At 43.3% G+C, this 26616-nt stretch overlaps 2 protein-coding genes across 3 annotated transcripts; one reads left to right on the top strand and one right to left on the bottom strand.

Annotated features, from left to right (window-relative positions):
• Positions 1-2256: 2256 nt before the first annotated feature.
• Positions 2257-3768, bottom strand: LOC306711570 (homeobox protein OTX2-like; the record flags this gene model as incomplete). Of its 2 annotated transcripts, none has more annotated exons than XM_079180574.1 (3): positions 2257-2886; positions 3291-3442; positions 3675-3768. In XM_079180574.1, 3 exons carry the CDS (start codon positions 3766-3768, stop codon positions 2257-2259), a joined length of 876 nt encoding a protein of 291 aa, XP_079036700.1. The 2 variants fall into 2 exon arrangements, with proteins under 2 accessions (XP_079036700.1, XP_079036699.1); XM_079180573.1 differs by having other exon boundaries at positions 3291-3457.
• An 18287-nt stretch (positions 3769-22055) lies between these two features.
• Positions 22056-26395, top strand: naa30 (N-alpha-acetyltransferase 30, NatC catalytic subunit). The gene is made up of 4 exons (XM_079179959.1): positions 22056-23059; positions 23871-23994; positions 24367-24422; positions 25951-26395. Exons 1-4 carry the CDS (start codon positions 22232-22234, stop codon positions 26086-26088), a joined length of 1146 nt encoding a protein of 381 aa, XP_079036085.1. The 5' UTR covers positions 22056-22231; the 3' UTR covers positions 26089-26395.
• Positions 26396-26616: the final 221 nt, after the last annotated feature.

The following is a 26616-nucleotide window of genomic DNA, read 5'->3' on the forward strand; positions in this document are numbered from 1 at the left end:
TTTATGAGCAAGTTTATATTTATATATATATATATATTTATATATATATGACTATGATGAAGACCACTAATCTTTATGGGAATGGATTTGACTCAATTATATATATTTTTTCATATTAATTATGTTCTTCCTCACATTTGCAGCCGTTTTATTGTTTATTGTGTATTTATTTATTAGTTAATTAATCTTATCTTTATTTAGGTCAAGATTATTTCATGATCTAAAGCTTGTGCCAGTTCTAAATCCTTAATTAAAAACACATTACCAATAAATAAATTCAAAATATCAGGTTAAATTTACAGTGATACCAGACTGTACGCTAACAGTTAGTTGTTTGTCGCCCTGTAATTGTGGGTGTAATTCGCTGCTAATTGGGGGTCAAATGGACAACAAAGCACGTCAACGGCAGAGTTATTAGAAGCCTCTCTGACGTCTCCTGTCACAACCTAATTAGGCCGATAGCACGAGCCTTACTTCTTCTTCTTCTTCTTCTTCTTCTTCTTCTTCTTCTTCTTCTTCTTCTTCTTCTTCTTCCTCCTTAATCCATGCACGAGCCCCCGGACCTGCTCAGGCTCACATGCTCTCCCTAAAACCCCAAAGAGGCTTCCTGGCTTTATGTCCACACAAATCCGTAATGCAGGACTAATCACAATCCCTGCAACAGATGTCTGGGTGCACATTGATTTTGATCGAGCTCAGGACGAAGAGCAAAGGCTTCAATATTTGAGGCTGAATATGATTTTGATAATAGTCACATATAGATCAATGATTTAGTGTTTTATTTTTATTTTCTGTAGGTTGATTCAGTTTTACCCACTTTTATATATGGATCATAAATTGAGTTATTGTTTGAAGCCTTAACGCCCACTTTGTGAAGTTTTCTTCGCTGTTTAACATTTAATTCAAGTTTGTTCCTGGACTCTTCAGCTGCAGAGCTCATTTCTCCATGTGAACTGGCCAGCGGTTCGCCCTGAACCAAAGAGCAGCCGTCAATAAAAATGTTGGATTATCCTTCTTTCTGAGACGGGATTAACATAGCTCTCACATAATTCACATTCCTCCCTGCCTGGACAGAAATCAAGGACTCTAGTGATGTAGTAGAAATAAAAAAAGAAGGGCAATAAAACGACATGTTGGTGATCATCACGAGGATTACATTTACTGACACTTTAATATAATATGTATGGCAAATCAAAAGGAGTAAAATATGATAAACATGTGGATAAATGATGCTTCCTTCTTTTGTCAGGCGTGTTTACATGTTGTGGTGTGTTGTGTGCAGAAGCAGGCGGTGAAAACATGAAGAAACAGGAGATTTAGATGGATTTACACAGTGTTGGGTCAGGTCAAGGGGTCTTTATTGTTATTTAGTGTGTTTGTGGCCTTTACAGCTCCGATGGACCTTGCTTGCTGCTGGCTTGATCCACTCTGCACTCCCTTATGTCATTCAACTAACATGTCCTCATAATAATTTATCATTTAAACACTCGAGACAGGAAAATAAATCTATCAAATTCACAGCTGGGTTTGTGGTGCGAAGAAGTAAAATTGCATACAGGTGGTACAAAGAATCACATTATTTTTTTTTTAAACAAATCTAACACATGGGGGAAATAATTCAAAAACACACAGAAGGGACGTTTATGCGCACACACACGCAAACAGACTGATTGTCTCTTATAACTAGTTTTAAACATTTCTCATAAATTAATAGTGCATCCAGGTTCATGTCAGAGCTGCTTTTTCTCTCTCTCTCACACACACATACACACACACACACATTCTCTCTAACACACACACACACACACACTCATGCGCAACGCTTTGATCAAAGGGGCCCTTCAGCATGCCAACAAAATAAAAAAAGACAAGAGAAGGGAGTCTTTAAGGAGCTTAGAAAAAAACCCTGACCTATTCCTCACACTCAACCAAGTTAGGCTCACTGGATCTTTCGCTCTTTTGATCCTTTTTTTCCTTTTGGTCAACACATTTGTTCCGTGTCCTTGATCAAAGTTGGGGAGAAGTCAGTCTGAATGTTCAATAAGTTAACCCAACAAGTGAGACAACCGGCTGGCAGTAGCTACTGCTCTGCTCTGCCCGAGGTAGAAGTTGGGGCCCGAAGTGGTGGGAAAAAAGAAGAAGAAAAAAAACGTCGCACTTGCTGCTCCCAACCGTGGGTATTTAAATTGCCTGCAGCTTGGGGGCGGGGGGAGGGGGGGATAGGGAATTGTCCATTTTTTTTAAATTTCTCTCCCCTCACAACACTTGGAATTTCCACGCTGCTTGGTCTTTGTAATCCAAACAGTCCGCGTTGAAATTGAGCTTCCACGAGGAGGCCGTTTGGTCCTTGTAGTCCAGGCAGTCTGCAGCGCTGCTGAAGCCCAGGCCCGCCGCCCCGTACGCCGACGAGGGGAGGGACGACGCGTTGCTCAGGTGGCCGGAGACCCCGTTGCTCCCCATGGGGCTCATGGCGGAGCCCGCGGCGGAGAGCTGGTGGTGCATAGGCGAAAGGTAGGAGCCGCAGTCCATCCCGGTGAAGTAGGACGAGGAGCCCGTGTAGCCCTGGTTGTAGCCCGACGCCTGGCTGTAGGCCATGGGATAAGAGCGCTGCATGCAGGAGGAGGAGGTAGACAGCGGGTCGGAGAGCGGGGAGATGGAGGCCGGGCTCCAGATAGACACCGGTGCCGCGCTGCTGCTGCTGCTCGCGGCCGGGAGCGAGGTGCTCGAGGGCGGCGTGAACTGCCCGCTGGCTCCGCTCTCTGAGCTGGCCTCTCTGACAGGAGAGCTTTTCTTTTTCACCGGCTTGCTGACCGCCTTGTTCTGCGCTCCACTTTGGGTTTGCTGGGCCTGTTGGCGATGTTTGGCTCGTCGGTTTTTGAACCACACCTGGGAAAAAAATGCGTTTAAATGAATTTAATTTAGATATGAAACAACCTCTGTCCCTTTTACTGTTTCCACTTTTAAAGATACTTTAAAAAAAGTTGTGATCACAAAGCCACATTGAAAATAACTATCCCAGAAAATCATGTAATTTTCCCAAACTACCCATTATATGTACACGTTTCTCATACGTTAATTTAAAATAGGGTTATTCATAAAGTACATTTCTAACTTATCTATTCATAATATGATTCAAACGCAGGAAAGGACAAAGTATCGCCTCAAGAAGTGACTGTTTTCAAGCACTTCAACAACGACGGGGACACTTCACCCTGAAGTGGAGCCTCTCGTAAAGATAAATGACCAATTATCGAGCTTCCATCAATAGACGGTTAGTGTTGGAGGCTCACCTGCACTCTGGATTCAGGCAGGTTGATCTTTAAGGCCATCTCCTCTCTCATGAAGATGTCCGGGTACCGGGTCTTGTTGAACAGATTCTCCAGCAGATCGAGCTGGGCCCGAGTGAAGGTCGTTCTCTCTCTCCTCTGTTTGCGAGGGGCTCCTGAAAAATAAGAGACTAAATATCACAGTTTGACTTCAAAGGCGGCGTAATAAAAAAATGCTTCTGTAACTTGATTATTTGATTCATAAACGATACTTTGTAACGCAAACGGTCGTTCATCAGCCCGTTGTTAATGTAAATAATATAATCTATTTTGATCATTGCATTGCGAATCATGCAACGTGGATGGTATTTTGTTCATGTATTTCTAATAAATCGTGGTGTATATTACCGTGGTATCCCACTGAGGGATGCAGCAGGTCCACTCCTGAGGATAAGCTCATTCCGTTCACCGTGTACGGCGGCTGCTTCAGATAGGACATCATGCTGGCGGTCGGACGAAGAAACGAGAAAAATATAGGGCACAAAAAAATGTGTGTGTTTGTTTTTTTTTAATCCTCTCTCGTCTCCGTTTGGTGTTTCAGCTCGTCCGGATCAACCTGGAGCAGGACACAGAACAGGGAGGTGTTTTTAAGGTTGTTGATATTCGTCGAAAGTCCGCGGAGTTTTACGCGCAGCCCTTTACGCACCACGGCGGGTTTAAAGAAGTGGGCGTCCTCGAAATCGCAGGGCTCTTAAAGGCGAGTGGAGACCCCCAGCTGTCCCTGCTGGACTGTGGATGCTCTGTCTGGCTGACAGGCGTTTACGCCATCACCCCCCCACCACACACACACACACACTAACTGCTACTATAACTCCGCCCCTTACCACCCCCACAAACACACTCCTCTCCTCCTCTCCTAGTACCACCAAAACAAAACATTGTCGTTAAAATGCGCACACTCTTTGGGCCCCAACCGGGCTCCCAATTAGCATATACCCACAGGTTAGGCGAAGCTAAATAGACAGCTGATTGGGGGGCCATTTGCAGAAACAAAGCCCAGTGTTGACCGATAAGTAATGCTGATAACAAAAGACTTTAGGGAACAAACAAAGAAGCCAATACTGCAAACTGAGCGCGCATTCAAATACAACTGAGCATCTTCATTTCTATATATCGGGCCCATTGTTTGTTTCCACTAAAACCCTTGTACATTCAAATGTAACGAAATTAAAATACGAAGGACAACTTTAGCGAATAATTAGAAACATGGAGGCATTCCCCAAAGCGAATTCTGACAAAATATTGACACTCCTCGCGGCGATTCCCCTCCTTTCCTAATGAATTGCTCCCGGTAATTAGATTTGGAAGGTGAGACTATCTAAAAGTGTTGATTAGAGAGGAGCACTTAATCTTAATCTAAACAAACAAGGAGATGGCCCACTAAATGTGTCTCCGAGTATTGTGCATTAAAAACAGTCTTAAAACTGAACTAAAAAGTCTCAAATTGTACTTAAAAAATAGTAATCTTTGAAAGGACCACAAACGAGGTCTATTAACATCATATTAAAATAACAGTTCTTTGAAATTATTAAATATTTTGCAATGACAAAATAAAGCGAAACAATGTAGCCCTAAATAATATTGACAAGGATACTCAGTAATGAATACAATAAATAGTATAATAGGGTCACTACAGAATACATAATTTGTGAGACACGTGTACCTTTTTATCTTAAAGAAACAGCATAGGTATATATTAAATATGTATATGGAACATTATAGAAAATAGACCTAATAGCTATGAATTATAAAACAATATTTATTATATTAGGCTATTTTTTAAAGAATTTGGCCTAGTAGAGAAACAACTGTTTAATAATCCGTAATATTTTCTTTTTGTTGTAAAACAGCTAATTAGTCTGTTAGTGTATATTCCGCATGCCTATCGTAACATTAACTCCTACCTAGAATAAAGTTCCCAGGACCCCAGGGTGCCTCTCTCGTTAGCCGGACCCCTCGTTTTTATAGAGCCAATAACGGCCACTCCTATACTCAATCTGTCACTTGCTCCACACCCGTTCAATAATACATACCCTGCCCAGTCATTAATTATTATTGGCTCCGAGAGAATTTTTTTTTTCTTCCTCTTCTTCTTTCTGTAAGAAATTAACGAGATAATCCGGACGGCACGCGCTGGCCTGATTACAGGACGCCAGCCACGACTCCGCATTCAGGCCTCCTTAATTTTCTGCGTCACGAAAATAAAACAAAGACTGGCATTGTATTTATCAGACCAGCTGACTGCCAGACAACCGACCCCCCCCCCCCCCCCCCCCCCCCCCTCCTCCCCCAAACCCCTACAACCCCAGCACAACTAACCCTACAACTCACTTTCCCAAACTGACACATGCACGTTCATCTGGACCCCTTTAATATTTTATTTTATTTTATTTTATTTTATCTAATTTTATTTTATTTTTTATTTTATTTTATTTATTTTATTTATTTTATTTTATTTTATTTTATTTTATTTTATTTTATTTTATTTTATTTTATTTTATTTTTTATTTTATTTTATTTTATTTTATTTTATTTTATTTTGTTGACCACATTCAATATTGAACTTTACAATAAAGGCTGTATTTCAATAATAATATAAATCAGCCGTTTGATTGTAAAGTGGAACCTTTATATTAATTTAATTTGGTATGTGATTTAAGATTTTTTTAATTCTCTCAGCAACTTGACTTTATGTGTCAGCCCTCCCTCCTACATGCCTGAATACATCCACAGTCTATAGTCAAACATCCAGCAGTTGGAGTGTATTATCTGAGTCGTGGTCTGCTCCACCGGCCTGCTATTAATCGGTTGAATGCCTCTTTGCTCCGAGCATGCAGCCCACAGAGGCGACAGGGAGAAAAGTTTCTTTTAAAACACGCCTATCCAATTATCTCCCTGTAGGCTATCTGCATGTCCGTCGCACGCAGCTCCTGGTGGCTTTCACCGTCGATTAACAAAAAAAAAACATAACTTCTCACTTAGCTGAAATACATTTAAACAAAACACAAAACAGATCACCCTGCTTTAACAGCGAAAGGTAAATCAGTCACTTACTTCAGCTGCTGGTTTCTTCTTTTTAAAAACGCCTCTCTCGGCAGAGCAGAGTGCATACCAAGCGGCTCTGATTATTCCCTCCCGACTAAGCTTGTTGGATGCGGATAATACGAAGAGATTCTCCGTATTTATCGAGAGAGAGAGACTGCGAGGGATTTTTTTTTCTTTTGCAACCAATGAAAATGAGAGGAAATGTAATGGGCAGAGGTGTGAAAGGATGCAGCAGCTGGAGTAAAGTCGCCTGATGGTGACAACATCAGCTCCAAAAGCACCATGATCGCCCTGCATGCCATTTCTTCATCATTTAAAAATATCACACACACTTCTCATTACATCTATATACGCTACATGTTTTATTTTCAACAGGGGACCCAAGTATTTACACGTGGCAGTTTAGTTCGTTGACCAAGAGCAGCCAATCAGAGCCGAGCACCTGCATGGCGCTTAGTGACGATCAAATAGTGGCCTATATAACCAAACATAGACCCGAGTTCATAGTGAGAATCAGAGGATTTGAGCCGCAGCTTGATTGTCAAAATAAGCTGAGCAAGCAAAACGGAAACACTGTTTTGTAGCGAGAGGTGAAAATAACTTCTCGGGGATCTGTCACGGTTTGATTCTGTGTAACCCTATAAAGGAGATTTAAAGGGGGGAGAATGTACACCACCACTTCTAGTTCCTCTACAGAGACACAGAGAGTAATACACACATATCATCGTGAAACTTCCCCAGTTGATTACTTACATAAGGACCATTTTTTTGTATTACAAGTTTTCCGGAAAAATATGTGTTAATTAGCATTTCCAGATTATAACTCTGAACATTGGATGAAGCCATGTTCAAAATCCTTGTTAAATTTTGTTGACATATTAGAGTCAAACGTTTTTTGAGGGGATTTTGGATATCTCTTTGTATCACTCCTTTAATCAGAAAATAACAGCCATAAAAAACTATTTTTGTCACGTTTTTAGGATTAAAATGTTGAATAAATCACGCTGTGATATATGAACAAGCCCCTCTGTGGAAACCTTCAGAATATAGAACTTGGTGTGCTCGTGATTTATGGCTCAGAAATCAAATAAAAGACACTTTAAAGATATGTACTGTAAAACTACAAACATTTAGAAGACACGAGGTGAATAGGGTAATAAATGTAACAAATAGATATGAAACCTCCCCATCTGATTAATAAGACAACTATATTTTTAAGTTTTCTGAAGTGTGGTTTATATATAAAAATCAGGCATTATCTAATGCTAACTTGAGTAAGTAAAACATATCCCTCAATGTATTTTTTCTTTTTACTAGTCTGAAAGGAGACATGTTATGGATGCAAATTAGCCTAAAATCTCAAAATTGACCAGTGCATGAAAATCAATGTTTTTGCCTGGGGCAGCAGCCTAAATTATAGGCTATGCGTTGCTTATTAAATTTGCTGGGTTACACCATGAACCACTCATTTCTCTGTCACCCCCACCCATTACACCCCTTACATTTGTGTCCAGAGGGACATGCTGCATTTTGCATTAAATGACATTTTTTTTTAAATTGGTTTCCTCCAATTTTGACAAAACTTTGGCTTCTGCAGACTGACGGTTTTGATTGACGCTCCCAAACAAGCAGCAGGTTAGAGAACTAATTAGGAGTCTACATGCCAGATGAACAGACTGTGAGGCTGCTGGCTTGTTAGACAAGACTGAAATCAATACGACCTTTTTAACACAATATGGACTCTATTGTATAGAGACCCATTAACAGTAGCCTATTGTTAAATGATTTAGTGCAATTATATAAAGTCAGTGTTATCGATACAGATTCAAATTGATATAAAGAATAACGCTTTTTTTTTTACTGTTGCATTTTTGTCATTAGTGGACTGAAATTGTTTCAGGCTTCTTTTAAGTGGAGTTTCCCCCTCAGTGATAAAACAAACAGCCTATATCTGGTCCCCTTGTTGTCCCACAGCTATGTTCTTGGCTCACTCACGCAGAGCCCTTTCATCTTCAGCTCTGATATATAATTCATCGGAAAATATCTAATAGCCCTGGGGAGCGTTTCAGCTAAACGGGGCCGTGGTTGTAAAAAAGGTGAAGTCGCTTGTTAATGTCTGTGGCAATATGCCCTCCCCCTGTCTCCGGGCCAATTGACGAAGTCACGGTTTCTCCTGCTGTTAGGGAGACGAATTGAAGGCTAAGAATCGTGGGACTTAGATACCGCTCTCTCTCTCTCTCTCTCTCTCTCGGTGTGCTGGATAATACTGGCTGGCATGAGGAGAGTGCGATGTGCTGCCTCCTCTCTCCTCCAGCAGCTCTTTGTTTGCTTATAGGAGTGGTTAATATGGTTACAGACCATAAACGATGACACGAATCAGAAGAATCCTTTCTGTGGGATTATATCTCTTAAATCGTCTTCTAAATTCATATTTGGAACAAACCTAATCAAGAGTATCTGGTTTCTTATTTTCAGTGTTTGCTGCTATAGCCTACATTGTATTTACTAGTCATTATTATAGGTCTTTGTTATTTCCATAATCTTTTTAATTCATTTAAAACATTTTACAGGGGCATTCCCGGGATTTAAGTTCGGGGTCTTGCGAGTCACACACTTTGAATGTATCTTTTTATCTCATGCTATATAGTTTATTGTTGAATCCACGGTTTTCTTGCACCAACCATTTCAGTTCACTTTAGCTGTCCGTCTCAAGATCAAATCAATGACATGGCTCGCTCAACCAACCCCATCTGTTACACACAAACACACAGTAAACTCTATACTGGACATCATGACTGCTTGCTTGCTTGCTTGCTTTTTTTTTGTTGCCATCTGCACCGTAGAACCCACTGATGAACTCATTGATGGATTTATTGATAGACTCGGCGGAGGAAGCGATACATGTATTGATGGTTCTACAACGAAACGAAAAGAGCGTCCTTGGATATTGAACTTCTGTGACGTCAGAGGAAACTACATGAGCTTCAGACAGCAGGTGTTGTTTTTTGAGGAGAACAAGAGAAACATAGACGGCTGTCATTTTCTCAAAATGTCGTGTTAAAGGCCTGATATTATCAGAGAGTGGAACACAGTGGAATTCATCAGTGTGTCTTTGCAAAATAGAGGCTTGTTGACATGAGGACTCGAACTATAGTTGCTGGTGAGCTAACTAACATGCTAGCACGCTGGGAACATGCGCTTATCATTCACAACAGCTCCTTACGGTCCTTGTATTTTTTCCTCTGAGCTGTGCATCATTTCATTCAATTAAGATAAATTGAACAGCTCCGAGCTCACTGTCGGTTAGCTAGCGAGACGAGACTATAATGTTTACTTAGGGGACATATGACATATTTCCAGAGCTGTAGCTGGCGATGTAACAGCAAACATGCTAGCTATAGTCTGTCACAAAAGCTAGTCAGCCTACTATCTATTTTCTCTGTAGGCCTTTTACTCTCTCCTGACATTTTCTTTTCAGAATTACACATCATTTCCTTCAATAGTGAGGCCTAACTTTGGTCTCCGAACTGTATAAAACTGATGCCTTTTTCTTTCTGGCTCTCCTTTCTAGCTCAGCTCTGTCAAGACGCACAAACTCAAGCATATTTGTGCATCAAATTTCACCAAAGTTGTACTTGAAGGTTTAGTATTTGCATTGACTTACTTCGCCCCCTCAAGCGAATCCAATAATTGCAACAATTCCATCCAAATTAGTTTGAAAATTTGGCCCTGCAGAATTTCCAAAAGACTTGGTGGAGAATTTGTCTCTGCTAGCTGAGTGTTAGTGTACTGTTTTTTCACAACCTGCAATATTATCACCATTTAACCCCGTCTTCACCCACTGCTGCATGGCCTACACATCATATCATATTCATGCCCTTCATTGAGATACATCCAGCACTTGTGGTTTGCCCAGGGGAGGGTTGAATGTCTTGTCCCTGCTGGTACCTCGTTAACCTCCCATGGCCTGTGGCAAGTGTTAGCCAAACTGAGAGGCTTCATACCTGGGTATTGGTCAGCAGGGACCAGCCCCGGGAGCCCTGGACCCCCCACCGGGCAAGGGGAGGGAGGCAGGCGGGACAGAGGAGGGCCAAACAAAAACACAACCTGGCACCCCCACGGCAAACAGCCCACCTACTGTCAGCCAGCATCTGGGGCACAGCACACAGCCTCTCTATTCACATTCTGATGCCGGCAAATACTGAGGAGCACACAAACTCACACACACACACACACACACACACACACACGCAGACACACACACACTCATGCACACACACACTCACACACGCACACACACTGGTGTAAGTGGCCTGGTTCATACAGCAAAATGTCACCTTGCACACAAATTCACTCATTGCAAACCTGCAACCGAATGAAAAATGATCTGGTTTAGTAGTTAAAAGTATTTTTGAAACAACCTACTTTGACATAGTCTGTAACTGCAGCTAATCTTTTGTGAAGAGATTACGAGAGACAACATACACACATGTAGCTTTTTTGAGGCCCATATGAATGCTTTGAATGCATTGTTTAACTGTACTTTCAAGTTAATAAAGGGCATGTGGAGAACAAAGTTTGGAAATTGCACGAAAGAAAGAATGAAGGATGGAGATTTGGGGGAGAGAGTGACAGAGAGCAAGAGGGAGGAGGAGTGTAAAGTTAATCCAGTCTGAATCGATGGGCCCGGCTGCAGGAGTGACACTGAAAACAGTTTTTCTTTTCTTTCTTTTCTCTGCAAATTTGCTCTCCCCTCTCCCACTCTCTTTGCTTCCTCCCGTGCCTCTCGCTATTTTTCTGCCTTCTTATCCTTTTTAATTAGAGGGGCTATTCTGCTGCACAGAGGACCTTAATCCCCAACTGACCAACAATGCAAAAAGCCAGCCTTTGAACAGCCGACCTGCACCCCTCCTGGCCCCCCAAAACTCCCCACCACCAATCGCTGCACTGCCCAAACACTCCACTGCTCCCATCGGCTCTTTCCCTTCTCCATCTCTTCCAACATCTTGGACAAAGCGCTTGGGGGGAACCACTGCAAAGAGAAAGTGTTTGAAAGAGCATTTTAATATCCGCCATGGTTCTCAAAAAGCTTTGGTTTGGTACCGGGACAAGGCCGAGGTCAAATGGCAGGTGACTCTGAAAGAAGAAAAGTTACTAGAATAACCTGCTAACATCTGAAGTGTATGGAAAAAAAGCAAAAGGTTACAAAGGAGGGACTTTAAGAGAAAAAAGAGTCATTCTAGAGGACAAGGTTGCACCTGCTAAGTGTCAGAGAGGCCAAATCAGCACCTCCTTAAAATAATTAAGCTTTTTTGGCCTTTTCTTGATTTTATAACTTTTACTTTGTCATTAAACACTTATTCCTCTTTGTTTTATATGATGTCTTCTGTCTCTTGTCTCATCCTCTTTACTCTCTCTTCTTCCTGTGAAACACTTTGTAGCCTTGGTTTGGAGAAACGCGATAGAATTTAAGTCGGCCGCTCGCTATGTTTCGTCTCATCAGTAATGGATTCAATTTGAAAGTACAGCACACGCACACTTGAGAGAATGGCATTTAGAGCGGATTTTAGAGAGAAGGAAGAGACTAAATTCAGAGGTTGGTTAAAGATAGCCATGTTCTGTTGAAAGGGAAAAAAATGATTTTGGAAAAATACACATTTTCCAGAAAATGCGCAGGTTAGACGGCGCATTTATAAAGAGCAGAAGCCGAAGCAAATTCCCCCACTGGGTCTCATTTCCATACGTATATTATCTCGAGGCGGAGTCTATTAAGACTGATCCTTGTTGTCTTGTTAGATCATTATGTGCTGCCATTATTAGTAAATTACCTCCAGAATGATGATGAGTCAGGGTCAGGGGGGAGAACAAACACATAATCTCAGATAAAATATTCATCAACCAGTCATGTGCTTCAACCCGTTTTGTGCCTTTGATCTCACCGCTCTTCTTTTCTTTGTTAACTCAGGTTGACAGTTAGTAGTCCAGACTGGTGGTCCAGATATTTAAACTGTAAGAGGGCGAAATAATTAGAATCTCTGTCAATGCTAATGATAGCAATCAAACTCTGCCTAAGGGGGAACTGAACTAATTTTCCTGTAATTTTGTTCAAGCGGATTTTCTGTAAACATTTCGCCAACATTGCAGTCTGACAAATTGCCACTGGAGCACAGTGTACTTACAACCCCGCATGTGAATGACAGAAAAATGGATTTCCTTTCACCGCCTACGACCGCAGTTTCCTATTCTTACGCCCCGAACATGCTGGCTCAACACTCCCTCATACAGACAGGGAAAAACACAGGCCAGCCAAACCCTCTGCCTGGCTAATCACAGGCCCAATATTTCCATAGCAGGCAATTAGCATCTCGCTTTTATGTTTGAAATGGCTGAGGCGAGAGTGGGAGCGAGTCGGGGAGAGAGGCACGGCAAAAACAGAGAGAGAATAAAAGAGCAATTAAGATGTTGGGTGAACGGAGGACAGAGACAGGCAGTCTGCTGCCGTGTGATTTGAGGCTTGCCGGCCCAGTAATTAGCCCTTCATTGTGAGATAATGGACTTGGCCGATCTTCCTGGTTCCCCGAGCCGCCCGGGCCGACTCGACCCATGGAAGGTCAAAGGGCACAATGTGCAGTTTGGCTCCTATACGTTTGGGTGTGCATGTGTGACTGTAAATGTTGTTGTTGCAAACCATCTTTCAAGCCTTGCGTCATCTAGCATTAAAGTCCAAGTCAGACAAGCAAAGAACAACAAAAGGATAGAAGTCTTAGCATTCAGGTAAATTAATAATCTTGTCTAAATCTACAAAGGTTTTTGGGTAAATCCTTGTTGTGCTTTATCCTTTTTGGGGGGGGGGGGGGAGTGTGCCAGCGAGAGCAGCGCCTGGCTTTGTGGCGTTGGGAGTCATCACTCTCCCGGCCTATCACTCCTTTCTCCCGCCATCTTTAGAAGAGCAGTAATCTGTGAACCCTGAATCATAAGCTTTGGGTAAATCTATGTAATACGGGTAATTCGATGAAGCAGTATTTTCCTGGTGAGAGGCAAAATCCTGTTGACTATTCAAGGATTGAATCATCCAACAGTAATGCCATTAGACCAGTGCCACGGATTCCTCGGAAAATGCTGTTTAATTGCCAGTAACCAGCCATTGTTTGGTGACGGGTAAACACTAGCCGAGAGGAGGTGGATGGGGGGGGTGGGGGTGGCGGCGAGTGAGGAAGCGTGTGAAAAAGATGGCCCCTTCGGCTTCAGCCAATCGCCATTGAGGGACGGATTTACTCCGACTCGATGAAGCCCGCGCTGCGGAGTGGCAGAGGCACTGGCTTAACTTAAGTCTTCAGCAGTATAAATGCAGAGCAACTCTTTCCTTTTAATACAGGATTTGCTCAACAATGCGATTTAGGGGGGAGTCTGTTCAAGATAGACATTTTTTTTTTTTGAGTGGCGAGGTTTTTACGGATCAAGCCTTGTTGCTCACGTTTATTAGCCCGCGACTCCACAGCTCAGGGATTGTTGGTCGTTGTAATCGCCGAGCAGTTTATCCATGTTTGTGTTTGGCTTTACATATATGCACTCTGACACTAAGTCCCATTCTTTCCACCTGTGTTGGAATTCTTTAAGAACAATAACCCCCACCTACACCCAGCTGTTTATCCTAAGCCACACTTTTTAAAAAACTGACATTAACTGTCCAAATCATCATGAACTGATCTAAAGCTATACTTGAGGAGTGTTTTTTACTTTTACTAGTTAATCCAATTCTCAGCACACAAGGATTTTTTATGAGAATTTGAACATTTTGAGGTGCATTGTTGTCCTTCAGCGCGGCCCCCTGCTCTCAGGCCTGTCCTGCAGGATGCAGATTGGTAGTGAGAGGTGTGGCGGCCGAGGCTCGCCTCCATTGTGAGCCGGTGCCTGGGAGACGAGCAGCGCTGCCAGACCCGACACTGATTGGGTTTGACACTGCGTCCAGGAGGCGAGAAGAAGCCTTTCTTTTGCTCTTTTTTTTTTTCTATAAGTAAAAGAGAGCCTTTTTTTGTATGAAAGGCCCCTCCTCTGCTCTCCTCTCTCCTCTAACTCCCCCTGGTTCTGTTGTGCTCCTCGCCCTCCTCCTCGGTTCTTTCTCTCCTCTCTTTACGTTCCTATATTGACTCCCACATTTTTCTTTTTCTCAGATTAAGACCAGTGGACTTCTGTTTCTTTTGTCCTGCTCTTTTATTGTCCCTCTCACTTGGATGTTGACCAGTAAATTTGATCCTCGGCATCACAACATTAAAAATTTACTTTTGTCTTCTACCCCTATTAGCAACAGTATTTGTTACAGTAATTGCAATTCCGACCATTGAGGCAAACCAAAATCGTCTCCTTCTCTAAGCCCGAAACTCTGCCACATGCTGAGCCCACTATGGTGGACACTTCGCCTCACAGGGCTCTTTAGTCACCATGCCTTCGGGCTATGATCACACACTGCTCAACACGGAGCTTTTACACAGGATTTATCAATTTCAATTAACAATGCTTGAGGTACATTCTGTACCGCTTGTGCCCAAGTGGTACATTGTGGCCGCTATTTGTGTCATACAATGCAATTTTGAAGGAGTAGTTTGTGGATTAGCCAGGTGACGGTTAGCTTAGCTTTGAGCGAACAAGACCATATAGTGCACGTTATGTTTGGTCGTCTTAATGTGACCTTTTAAATCTGCATTTCCACTGTGCGCGACCGAAAATGTAGCGAACGCAGCATATTCATTGCCGAGTACTTTACAGTGGAAAAAGTAAGCCTCCTGGAGCTTTCTATAGAAAGGACTGAGTGCCTCTTCGGCGTGACAGCTAACCGTTAGCGCACTGGTTCTGCCAGAAAGAGCTGCAAGCATCATAGCAACAGCCTTTACAACAACTCTTTGATTGACAGACACATATACAGACAAATCACTGCTCAGACATGTGGTGCATTGTTTATGGTTTGCCTCAAAACTACAATTACTGTAACAAATACTGTTGCTTATAGGGGTAGAGGACAAAAGTACATTTTAAATATTGTGATGCTGAGGATCCGATTTACTCGTCAACATCCAAGTGAGAGGGACAATAAAAGAGCAGGACAAAAGAAACAGAAGTCCACTGGTCTTAATCTGAGAAAAAGAAAAATGTGGGAGTCAATATAGGAACTTAAAGAGAGGAGAGAAAGAACCGAGAAGGAGGGCGAGGAGCACAAAAGAACCGAGGCGAGAGGAGGACAGAACATAATAAACGTCTTTCAAAACAAGTATAATATTATTATCATTTTAACTGTGGTGAAAACCGAGATATTTCAGTGTTTTACAGATATTTGTCTGGACTTTGTTTGGTCACCATAGCTTAGCTTAGCATAAAGTCATACAGAAGGTAACTTGGCTCTGTCCAAAATCCTCCTACGCACACCCCAAAGCTTAAACGTTATGTCTCGTTTGTTTATCTGTAAAAAAACAACAACCTGAAGTGTAAAAATAACACGTTGGGGTATAGTCACAAAACCTTCCGTAACACCCCAATGTGTCTGTTATTTACAGCTTTAGAGGTGTTACTCATCTGACTCAGCAAGAGAGTGAAGAGGCATCATTTCCAATATTCAAACCACTTCCAATGTTAAACACTTTTACAAATGAAGGCTCATAAATGTAGTTTCAACCCTGAGGATTATGGGTAAGTGAGTTTACATATCCTCATAAGACCACGGTTCGAGCACTGAAATAGTAGAATGTGGGAAGTTTTATTGGTATTGATTAATCTTCCGTGCTGATCACCAGAGAGCACAACCCTCTCGATCCGCTTAATAGAGGCACTAATGATGAGCTCCATTAGTTTAATATTTGCTTTTATCACTGTGCCCTTAGATGACTAGCGTTTCATTAGACATGTCTGCCTCATATCTCACTTTGCACCCAGAGGAAACTGTGAAGGGATTAATTTTATGATGGACCCCCTGCCTCCTCCTGCCTCCCTGCCTCCCTGCCTCCCTCCCTCCTCCTCTTCACTCCTTCCCTCCTTCCCTCCTTCCCTCCCTCCTCAACTCAGCTCAGCTCCCAGCCACAGCCAGGGGACCCAGGAGGAATAGTGTCTTTGTCGTCCTGCCGTTTTTTGGAGTTGAGGAACAAGAGGAGTTTAATCCTCATTGTCCAGGAGACTGCAAAGGGTGAGGGGGGGTCCTCCGGCTGTAAAATGATCCAACTGGCCTCGGCTAATCCCCTCCTAACCCCCACTCCCCGGGCCTGACCCCCCTCCCGGCCTTAATTCATGCCCCCGTACTACCACAATATCACGCTACAAACACAAACACACAACCAAAAATGTAGAATGTGCATCTTAAAAACACAAAATCTGGCGAATGGTGACACAAATCGCACAATATCGAAAGCTTTCCCACTTCCTCTCTCTTCCTCACACTCTAATAATCATAATATAATTCATAGATATGCAGTAAGTGGTTTAGTGGGATATGTTTAAGTGGGATTTAACTTAATCACCTGCACATATAGATGCTTAATCAACTAGTAACCCATCTTCCACTCTGGGGATCCTCGCCACCAGTAGAGGTGTCTAATCAACCGAGACAACGTGTGTGTTGTGAATTAAAGAGTTATTTTAAGAAAATGAAAACAGCCTGATTTTGTTCTTACAACTGGCTGTGGTGACATGTATGAATGTGTGTTAGTGACAGAAAATGAACAACAAACAGCCTCGTGTCATGGCGGGATTAGGAGTGAGGATGTGAGTGGTGGATGTGTGAGAATGTGTGTGTGTGGGTTGACAAAAAAATAAAACCCAATAAATAGCCTTGTTTTATTGTTCTTCTCATTAAATGAAGGATTATTTCCAGATCAGGCAGGACAGGGCTGGACGTCTATTTGACGTTAAGTCTTTCCCCAACGAGACGGATGCTCTCCAGTCTGCGCAAATCTTCTCCTTTGAATTTTCCTACCTTGCGCAGACCCCTCCCTCCCTCCCTCCCTCCCTCTCCATCTCTCTCCCCGTCCCGTTCTGTCTTTATTTCTCCTCTGTTTCTCTCTCCCCTCCTCTCTTTCTTTTTCTGCGCTCCTCCCTGAGTGACAGCTCAATGCCCAGCTCTCCCAGGCTTATCTAGCCTCAGCAGATGGTTGACTTGGATCACTGTTCATACGCCACGATCTGGGCTGGTGATAAAGACTGTTACAGAGTGAATATATGCTATCTTTCTCTTTTCTTCCTTTTTTTTTTGTTACTCCTTCTCCTCTCACCTCCTCTTGATCTGCTGTCGTTTTCTCCCTCTCCATCCATCTCCTTTCATCTCTTTTTATGATGCAGCTCTTTCCATCTCTACCTGGACACGTCTGCTCTTCTCCTTGTCGTGTCCTCCACCACTCCTCAACTGTGCACTTTGTCCCCCCCCCCCCCCCTCAATCCTCCCCTCTCCGTCTCCTCATCTCCATCCATCTCTGTGCATTGAATCTGGTGCTGCTTGATTGTCTCTGCTTCCCTGCTGGGCTGGCGCCTGTCTAAAGGGCCCCAGGACCCTCACACACTGAGGGGCGCCAGCCATGCCAGAGATGCCCTCTCTCCCCTGTCCTCTCCCTCCTCTCTCTCCTCCCATATCACTTCATCTGGTCCCTCTTCATCGCCACGGGACAGAAGAAAAGGTCAAATTGTGTGTCTTTACGCTCTTCTCGCTCTTCTCTACAATCAAAGTTACACACAAGTCGGCATCTCGGTGCATATTTTGCGCACATCTATGAAAAAAAAGCTCCAGTTGACCACTTTAATATGTTTCAGACTATTGTAAATATGTGCCAAAAAAGTACAATGACTAAACAGGTAACCTTCAAAGTGCTGCAGCCTGAAGCTCTTCTACACTCACATCTTCTGTTTTCATTCAATTCATTTACACGATCACTGTATTCAAACAACTGATGTGCACTTCACAGGCTTGAATTGCCCATTTTATGTACTTCACTTGTGTGGATTGGTCATTTGATGTCCTCCTCACATGTTCTTCATTTTACACAGCCAACCAACAAAGCAAAAGGAGAGGGTATAGCTGCCACTCATAGATGAAAGAAGGGGACCGAGTGCTGCGAGCGATATGAGCGTGAATGCACAACACAGCACCTTGTATGGAAACGGAGAAAGAGACTGGCAAAGACATCCTGCACACACTCCATACATTAGATCAGCTCTGTGTGATGTGTGCCATTGTAGTATGAGAGGGAAAAGACATGCAAGTGAGATGAAATTGTGTGAATGTAAGGTGGCCTCTTGAAGAAAGGATGTTGAAATGTATCAGATAATAACCACAATGATGCCGGCATGGGCGTTTATACGGAGCTGTCACCCTATATGTGGTGGAAAACCTCCTCCCCTGCGATGCACCAGTGGGCCTATCTCTCTCTCTTCAACACTCCAGATTGTATTGCAGCCATCTTAATCTGAAACGGTGGAATCTGGCGTCCACACCGGAGCACCTGCATCCGTCCAGCCCGACCCGCTTTTGTTCTGGTCCGACCCCCTAACTTTAGCCCCTAATTAACTCAACGGAAACTAATTAAATACAGCTCTAGTGGACCAGACGCCAGACAGAAAGAAGAAGAAGAAGAAGGAGGAGGAGGCGGAAACAGGGAAATGAGCAGAACGAAGAGAGAGCGAGCCAACGAGACAGGCAGTAGTAGGAGAGAGGGGAGGAGAAAGAAAAAGGAGATCCAAAGCTTGGCCTCCAGCTCATGAGACCAGTTCAGACACACAGGACTCCATTCAAAGATGGAGGGTGTTTGGGTGTCATTGTCAGCCCGGGTTGTCCTGAGCTCCACACTGACCATATACTTCTTTACATGCTCTCATTTTTCAAGCTATTCCGGGTTCTCCCTCATAGATGAGTGTGGCTGCCAACTGCTGTAATCACAAGCACACCAGTCACATGACGCAACTGATGCCCTGGAGATATTTGGAAAAGGGTAGAGACAGGATGGGGAGAGCCACGGAGAGACAAGAGCAGCGTAGAATGAAAGCAGGAGGATGAGGAGGGGGGGGGGAGGAAGGTACGGGACAGGATTGTGGGAAAGAAGATATCTAAATATGGGTTCAAACCAGCCAAGTGTCTCTGGCACGACGCCGCTGCTGCTAGTCCCAGGCACGGCTCGCTAAGTGATAGAGAAAGTAATTAAGAGAAGCCTGTTCAAGTAGATAGGCCTGTAAAGGAGATTTGAAGAGGGGAACTGATTGTGCATGTCTGATTCCAGCTCTTCAGAGAGTTCTCAGCCCCAAGGCTTAGCTTTCAAAGGGCCGTCTCTCTCCCTGTCTTATTTCTCCGTTTCTTTTTTTCTGTAAGATATATATCTACAAACAAAATAGGACTCTGTCTTTCCACATATCAAGCACACGTGTGTTTATGGTGGATGTAGGACAGAGAGAGGGGAATTCAGCCTTAATCAAGACATCTATCCCTCTATCTATATCTATCTCTATCCATCTATCTATTCATCCATCCATCATACAGCTCAATAGATGTTTCCTCTTGCTTTGTATAGGAAATAATGCATTGCTATTTTGACTTGAAAGTTCACATGATGTCTTTTCCAACAGGAATCCACTTCTAAGTGCATGGACAGGCTGACAGGCATGATAGAGCAACACTGCCACCTACAATGGGCAGATAAACTTGAAGTCTGCCGGTTCAGCCTCGGAGACTATTGGTCAAGTCTGACTTGAGTTGCGTGCTTTGAAAAATGTATTTGTTGACAGTTTTTTTTTTGTTTATCTCATTGCCAAAAATATAAATCAGCTACAGAGCCATTTGAAAAATCCCAAATATTCACCCCATGTTTTTCCATTAGCAAGAAAGCTCCCAATAGTTCAGAGAGAAGAAGGAACCGTGTGTAGCTATAGGGGCACAGACAGACATATACCTGATAAATAAAGATTTGTTTTGATTTTTCATGCTTTTTTGATGTTTATGTTTCTTGATGTGAGCGGTAAGAGGACAAAGGTTATCTCTTTTTTCTAGAACCTTATATTTTACTGAATAATATAAATATGAAAACCAGCACTGAGAGAAACATTTTATATGATTCTCACTCTACATGGAGTTTTATAAAAACAGAATATACAGAATATACAGAATTTACTACGATGACAACATTCTTTAGTCTGAAATAAACAGTCAGATTTTAATGCACAATTTAATTAATAAAACATAACTCGTTCATAAAGTGGATCTTTTGAATTAAAGTATGCTATGATCATTATATCATTTTATAATATGATCTTTCAGTAGGTGATCTATTTTTACTTCAGACAGATTATGAGCATTGTAAGGCCTCTGGAGACTTGAGGATCCATCACTGCTCCATCATCCGAGGTCAACACCACACCACATGTACTGAACAAGTCTGTCTGTCAGAATTAAAGCTTTTTAAACACTAAGCATGTACATTTGTGTTTGTTTTTTTCAGTTCCTTCAAAATAAAATGCATGCTGTTACATAACATGGAAAAATAGAATCTTGGGTTACTTCAGTGATTTTATTTAGTCGGAAACCTCGTTAACACTTGAGTACAGTCTCTGTTCATTCACTGTGTTAAAATCATTAGGAAAATGTAAAGCAGGGTTTTAAATGTTGACTATTGAGGCCTGTGTTAAACGTTAATCTGCAGATAACTCAGGTACAGTCTAGTACAGTAAGTGGTGAAGTGAAAACTACAACATTTCCCTCCGGAAAGTAGAGGAGTGAAAGTATTAAGTCTCTCAAATGTAATAGGCTTCTCAAGATAAACGCATATAGCTCAAAAATAAACTTGTAAGTACTTTCCTGGATAATAGCAAACTGGTAAAAAAAGGCAAACGAAACTAATCTACTGGTGACATCTACTGGAGAAACTGCGGTGTTGACAGATACAACTAAATCCTCAATTTAGCGTCCTCTGCTGGTAAGAAAGTAACAGGTCAACTCTTGACTTTACAGGGTTGCGAACGTTTCACACAACTTTCTAAATCAGGTTTAAATCTAAAATGTACACTATTTAAAGTGGTTCAACATATACCAGGCTATAGGCTTATGGGCTGCACATTCACATACGTACAGTCCGCTATTATGTAATCTAATGTGTGTAACATGGAAAGCATACTGTTAGAAGAAAGGCTCTGCATTAAAATGTCTTCCAACAGAATTGAACTAAATCACGTATCTCCCGTTATCAGTCATTTACTAATTGTGCTTAGTAAAGTCCTGTAAAATAGAAAAACAGACCACATTTGTTTATGATTTTATTTCTCAGGGTTTCAAATAGCGAATATGTCGAGTGGGGATGAACATTAAAAGCTATACATCAACGTAAAAAAATAATATATATTATCCTAATCGTGGCCCCGCTCCAATTTATACAGTTTATTTTTCTTATTTGTGTTTTTCTTCTCTTTTTATATTCATCTTTGATATTTCGTTCACATTCTTGCTCAGGATGTTTCTGTTAATACAGCTGAGAGAAAATGTAAAAAGCAGTTGCTAAAACACAATCGACTGAAGAGGGGTAGGCTATTGACTTTATTTAAATAATAAGCATATTGGCCCTGATGTCTGCAAAAAAAAAAACTGCATCAGTCACGCGTTACGCCACTGTCGTAAAACGTTTCTGGCTGCTGTTGCAATGGCGTTTGCTGCGACAGCACTTTCCGGCAGCAGGGAAATTGAGGAGAAAGCAGCGACAAACGTCGCGAGCGGATACGTTTTACCCTCAGATATCTTTGGATTTATGCGATATTCGGTGAACTAACGTGTATATTGATTGTATACACCTTCGCCGTGTGGATGAGCTCAGTGTTCAACGTTTTCCAAGCGTGAATATCCACCTTAATGCGGTGGGATGGCCACAGTGCCGCCTGGGCCTAGTAGCGCACTGCCTGCATCCCCGGCTGATATTTCTCCTTTCCCCGGGACTGGGAGCGCGGAGCCGGCTGGGCACGAAGGAGAGCCGGCCTGTCACAGGGAGGACCGTGTACCCGCCGGTACGGGGAAGACGTCGGAGTCGGTAAGCGAAGTTAACAGGTCGCTTAATAATAAGCAGAAAAACATGCTAGCTCGAGCTAGCCCGGCGGCGCTGCACCTCAAAATGCAAGCCCGAGAGCAGCAGCAGCTAAACGGCTTGGCCGGCCCGTTAGAGGACGCTGACAGCCACCAGCAGCACGCAGGAAACCGGCCTGACAATCCGAGACCGTCCGTGGACAGCTGTGACAGCAGCGGCAGCAATGAGGAGGCTCCAGAAACTGCCAGAAACCACAGTGAGCGATGCCAACACGAAGGCCCCTTCTCTAAAAACGGCAGTCACTCTCCCTTAGTTAACAATAGCATGAACGGGATGCCGGGTTTCACGAGAACTGAGGCGGCCCACGGACACCCAGGGGACAAAGGGGACGAGGAGTTCGACCTCACGGAGCCGCCGGACGACGCCGGGCACGGTGGACGGGAGAGCCCCGCAGAACTGCAGCCACCGGCCGCGGAGCTGGCCCGGCTCGACCTCAGCGGGTCTCCAGGCCGAGCGGAAGAGGACAGCCACGGCATCCGCTATGTCCGCTACGAGTCTGAGCTTCAGATGCCGTGGATCATGAGACTGATCACCAAGGACTTGTCTGAGCCTTATTCAATTTACACCTACAGGTACTTCATCCACAACTGGCCGCAGCTCTGCTTTCTGGTGAGTGTGACACTGAAACCATCAATACCTGTAGTCACTCAAACACACATCATCTATACTTGAAATAAACCAGCTACCCTCCTATAGCTCGTGGACTGTGGCTACCTAAAGGTGCATATTGCATTAGTGGGGCTGGGTGTGACTGCACACTTATAGCTTTCCATCAACTGTCAGTGTGTCTCAAGGCAGCCAAACTGCTGATGCACACAAACACACCTTTTATTACACACACACACACACACACACACACACACACACACACACACACACACACACCTTAATCACACACAGGTAAATGTGTGGCTGACAGCATATTGGTTTTGAAGTTGTATTTTATATTTTGGCAGCTAACACCCACTTTTCTATCACAAAGCCTTGATCGGTTTCGTGGCTTTAAATCTGAATTAATAGCTGTCAAATCTAGAAAAATGTAACTGACACCACAATATCGTTCATGGTTCATGTAAAAGGGTCTTCTCTCCGGTCACATGTACGAATGTTTTAAACCCTTAGATTCCAGTTTTAGTTGAGAGTAATGTGCTGTAAGTTTCCTCTTCTACCGACATTGTCCAGTCAGGGGTTTCCACTTTGACGTACACTGTCCTGTCTTTGTTTATCCTCCAAGCCTCAAGGTTGTAAACTCCGTTCCAGTTTGTCTGGAACGATCCATGTAACCTAAGAGGAAGTGTCTTGAAATAAAGGTCAGAGGTCAGCCGGGGAGAACCAGCTGAACTGGCAGGATGACGGAGACTGTAGAGGAGCTGTAGGCTTCTCCCGTCGACCTGACTCCTGTTGTGTGTGTGTGTCACAGGCCATGGTGGAGCAGGAGTGTGTCGGAGCCATCGTATGTAAGCTCGACATGCACAAGAAGATGTTCCGTCGCGGCTACATCGCCATGCTGGCCGTGGACTCGAAACACAGAAGGAAAAGCATCGGTGAGATCTGGACCCTGCGTGTGTCTCGTACAGAACTAATTATTTTAATAGCGTCAAATCATAACAGAAGTTCTCTCGAGTAACTTTTCATATGGAGCCGGTCTAGACGGTACTCTATAATGTCCAAAAACCCAGCATTCACCTATTAGCAAGCCCTGGGGTGACAGTAGCAAGAGATTATACATAACAGAGAATAAACATAGAAGTCTTTCCTTTCACAATGTGGAGCCGAGACAAAGTTGCGCAACAGCGTCTTTCGTGCTTTCTCTGACAACCAAATTATCTTGATGCAAATGCAGTATTTAGATGTATTTAGTTATACACTTTGTGTTAATTTGCGTGCCGTCACTGACTTGGTCTCTTCTGTTTCAGGTACTAATCTGGTGAAGAAGGCCATCTATGCCATGGTGGAGGGCGACTGTGACGAGGTGAGATGCATAGACTCGTAGATTCTTTATTTAGAGCGTGCTTTAGTGCATCCAGAGGATATTAAATACTGTTAATACATAAAATACAAACGCATTAAATGATTGAAATACATTTGTCCATTTAGTCCTTGTTTTGGTGTTGGCCTCCGTGCAAGGACCAGTTCTCTCCGCCTGTCCTTCACTTATCTGAGTTTGCTGCTAACCTTGGCTTGATTGTCAGCTTCTCTCAGTATTTTCTCTTTACAGACTATTTCACTCGCTCTGCTTCTCTCTGAACAGCCGCATACTGACTCACACACAGATCTTCCTCGGACACACAAACAAGAAAGATAGCTGAACTATCCTTCTTGCGACCGCATTACGACGTGATAACGAACCTTAGACAAAAAAAAAAATGTTCCTGGTGTTCTCTATAGCAGTCTATACACTGACTGATCCATAGTCAGTGTATAGTTGACACGACTTTAGCTTGGAGAGGCAGACTGTGAGTACAGGCACGAAAGCAAAGCACCACTGTGGATGACGGCAGCAGCAAAACATATTTTAGAACACCTCTATCGTTTTACGTGTACGCTATATTTAGAATATTTTTATCCCTTTACCTTTGCCGTGACGGCAGTTTCTGACTGGGACATTAAGCATCATCTCGGCTCTCTTCAAAGCCACCAGCCTCCATTGAGGAAACACAGAAATGTTAGTGTTGTGTCCTGTGCTCTTCAGTCAAAATGTCTGCTCCATGACGCGGATAGACCCGCTGTAGCATCCAGACTGGCAGCAGTGGGGAAACGGATAGCTGAGCGTAGACTAAAGTGTATTTTAACTACTTCAGAACTGTCTCGTTTGCACTTAGTGTGTGTCTATTTAACACACATGCATATAGAACATGAGACATTGTGGTGTAATCAGCAGCTAGTATGTTCATTGAAGCTATTCTTGACCAACGACGGCTGACCCTGCAAACTCCACACATAGCATCTAAGACGTCGGGTGCTTTAAAGCTAATTTATTGGCTTTTTATCAAGTCGTCTTCAATGCAGCATGATGTTCATTTAGTAAATGAAGGTACGCTTTAGGGCGGGGCTACCTTGTGATTGACAGGTTGCTACCACAGCGTTGTCCGGTCTGGGAGTTGTCCATGTCAGTGTGTTTTTTTTTTTTAGTTCATAGTTCAGTTAATTGTAATACTTAAGTCGTCCTAAAAATGTATTGTTCGATTGTACTTAGCTCCACCCTTTTGTGTCACTTCTGGTTCCAAAAAAAAACAAGATGGCGACGGCCACAATTCTGTATTTGAGGCGTCACAGCTGTAGTCCACAAACCAATGGGTGACGTCATGGTGACTATGTCCGCTTCTTACATACAGTCTTTGGCTAATTTACAATCATGTAACATTTTCCTTTTTAATAGGCTGAAACATGCTGTTGGGGTCCACAACAAGCAGTTGTATCTTTTGTACCACGTTACAAGGATCAGTCGGTCCACTCGTGTATAAAACTACGCACTGACATGTCCGTCTGTCTGTCCCCAGGTTGTATTGGAGACTGAAATCACCAACAAATCAGCCCTGAAGCTGTACGAGAACTTGGGTTTTGTCAGAGACAAGCGGCTGTTCAGATACTACCTGAACGGAGTGGACGCGCTGCGGCTCAAACTGTGGCTCCGCTAGAGGGACGAAGAGGGGACGGGTGAGGACGGGACAGCGGGTGCTGTTCACCTCGTACGCTATCGGCTTGACAGCCTCAGCTCAGTCCTGGTCATTTCACTCATATACACACACACACACACACACACACACACACACACACACACACACACACAAACACACATACACACCTGTGTATGCATAGACACGCAAACCCTCTTTTTTTTGTCCCTGACCTCTGAACAAGTGTTTAGCCAGAAACGTACTGACATCCCACCTGATCTTCTCATGAAGGGGCCCCTGATACTTTCTGTGACCAGGAGGGGGTCTGGGGGGGGGGGGGGGGGGGGGGGGGTCCATCAAGCTTGGATGGACCCCCCCAGAGGTGAGGGCTCCTCACCAAGTCCTCCTGCAGAACACGGGACAAAAACAGACTTCAGCTAAACAGCAACACGTGAAACAAGGAAGCGGGGCAGTAAAGAAAAAAAAAAAAAACTACTGGGAAGAAAATATTTGTGGAGTTTATTTTTGTGTTTCTTTTTTTTAACCTTG

Source organism: Pholis gunnellus (assembly GCF_910591455.1).
Source record: "Pholis gunnellus genome assembly, chromosome: 19".
In the NCBI taxonomy this organism is placed as follows: domain Eukaryota; kingdom Metazoa; phylum Chordata; class Actinopteri; order Perciformes; family Pholidae; genus Pholis; species Pholis gunnellus.

What these genes read in the sequence shown, in the direction of transcription:
- naa30 (XM_079179959.1), top strand. Translation starts at nt 22,232, where the DNA reads ATGGCCACAGTGCCGCCTGGGCCTAGTAGCGCACTGCCTGCATCCCCG. An exon ending in GGCCGCAGCTCTGCTTTCTG is followed by an intron (nt 23,060 to 23,870) that starts GTGAGTGTGACA and finishes TGTGTGTCACAG; the next exon opens with GCCATGGTGGAGCAGGAGTG. An exon ending in ACACAGAAGGAAAAGCATCG is followed by an intron (nt 23,995 to 24,366) that starts GTGAGATCTGGA and finishes CTTCTGTTTCAG; the next exon opens with GTACTAATCTGGTGAAGAAG.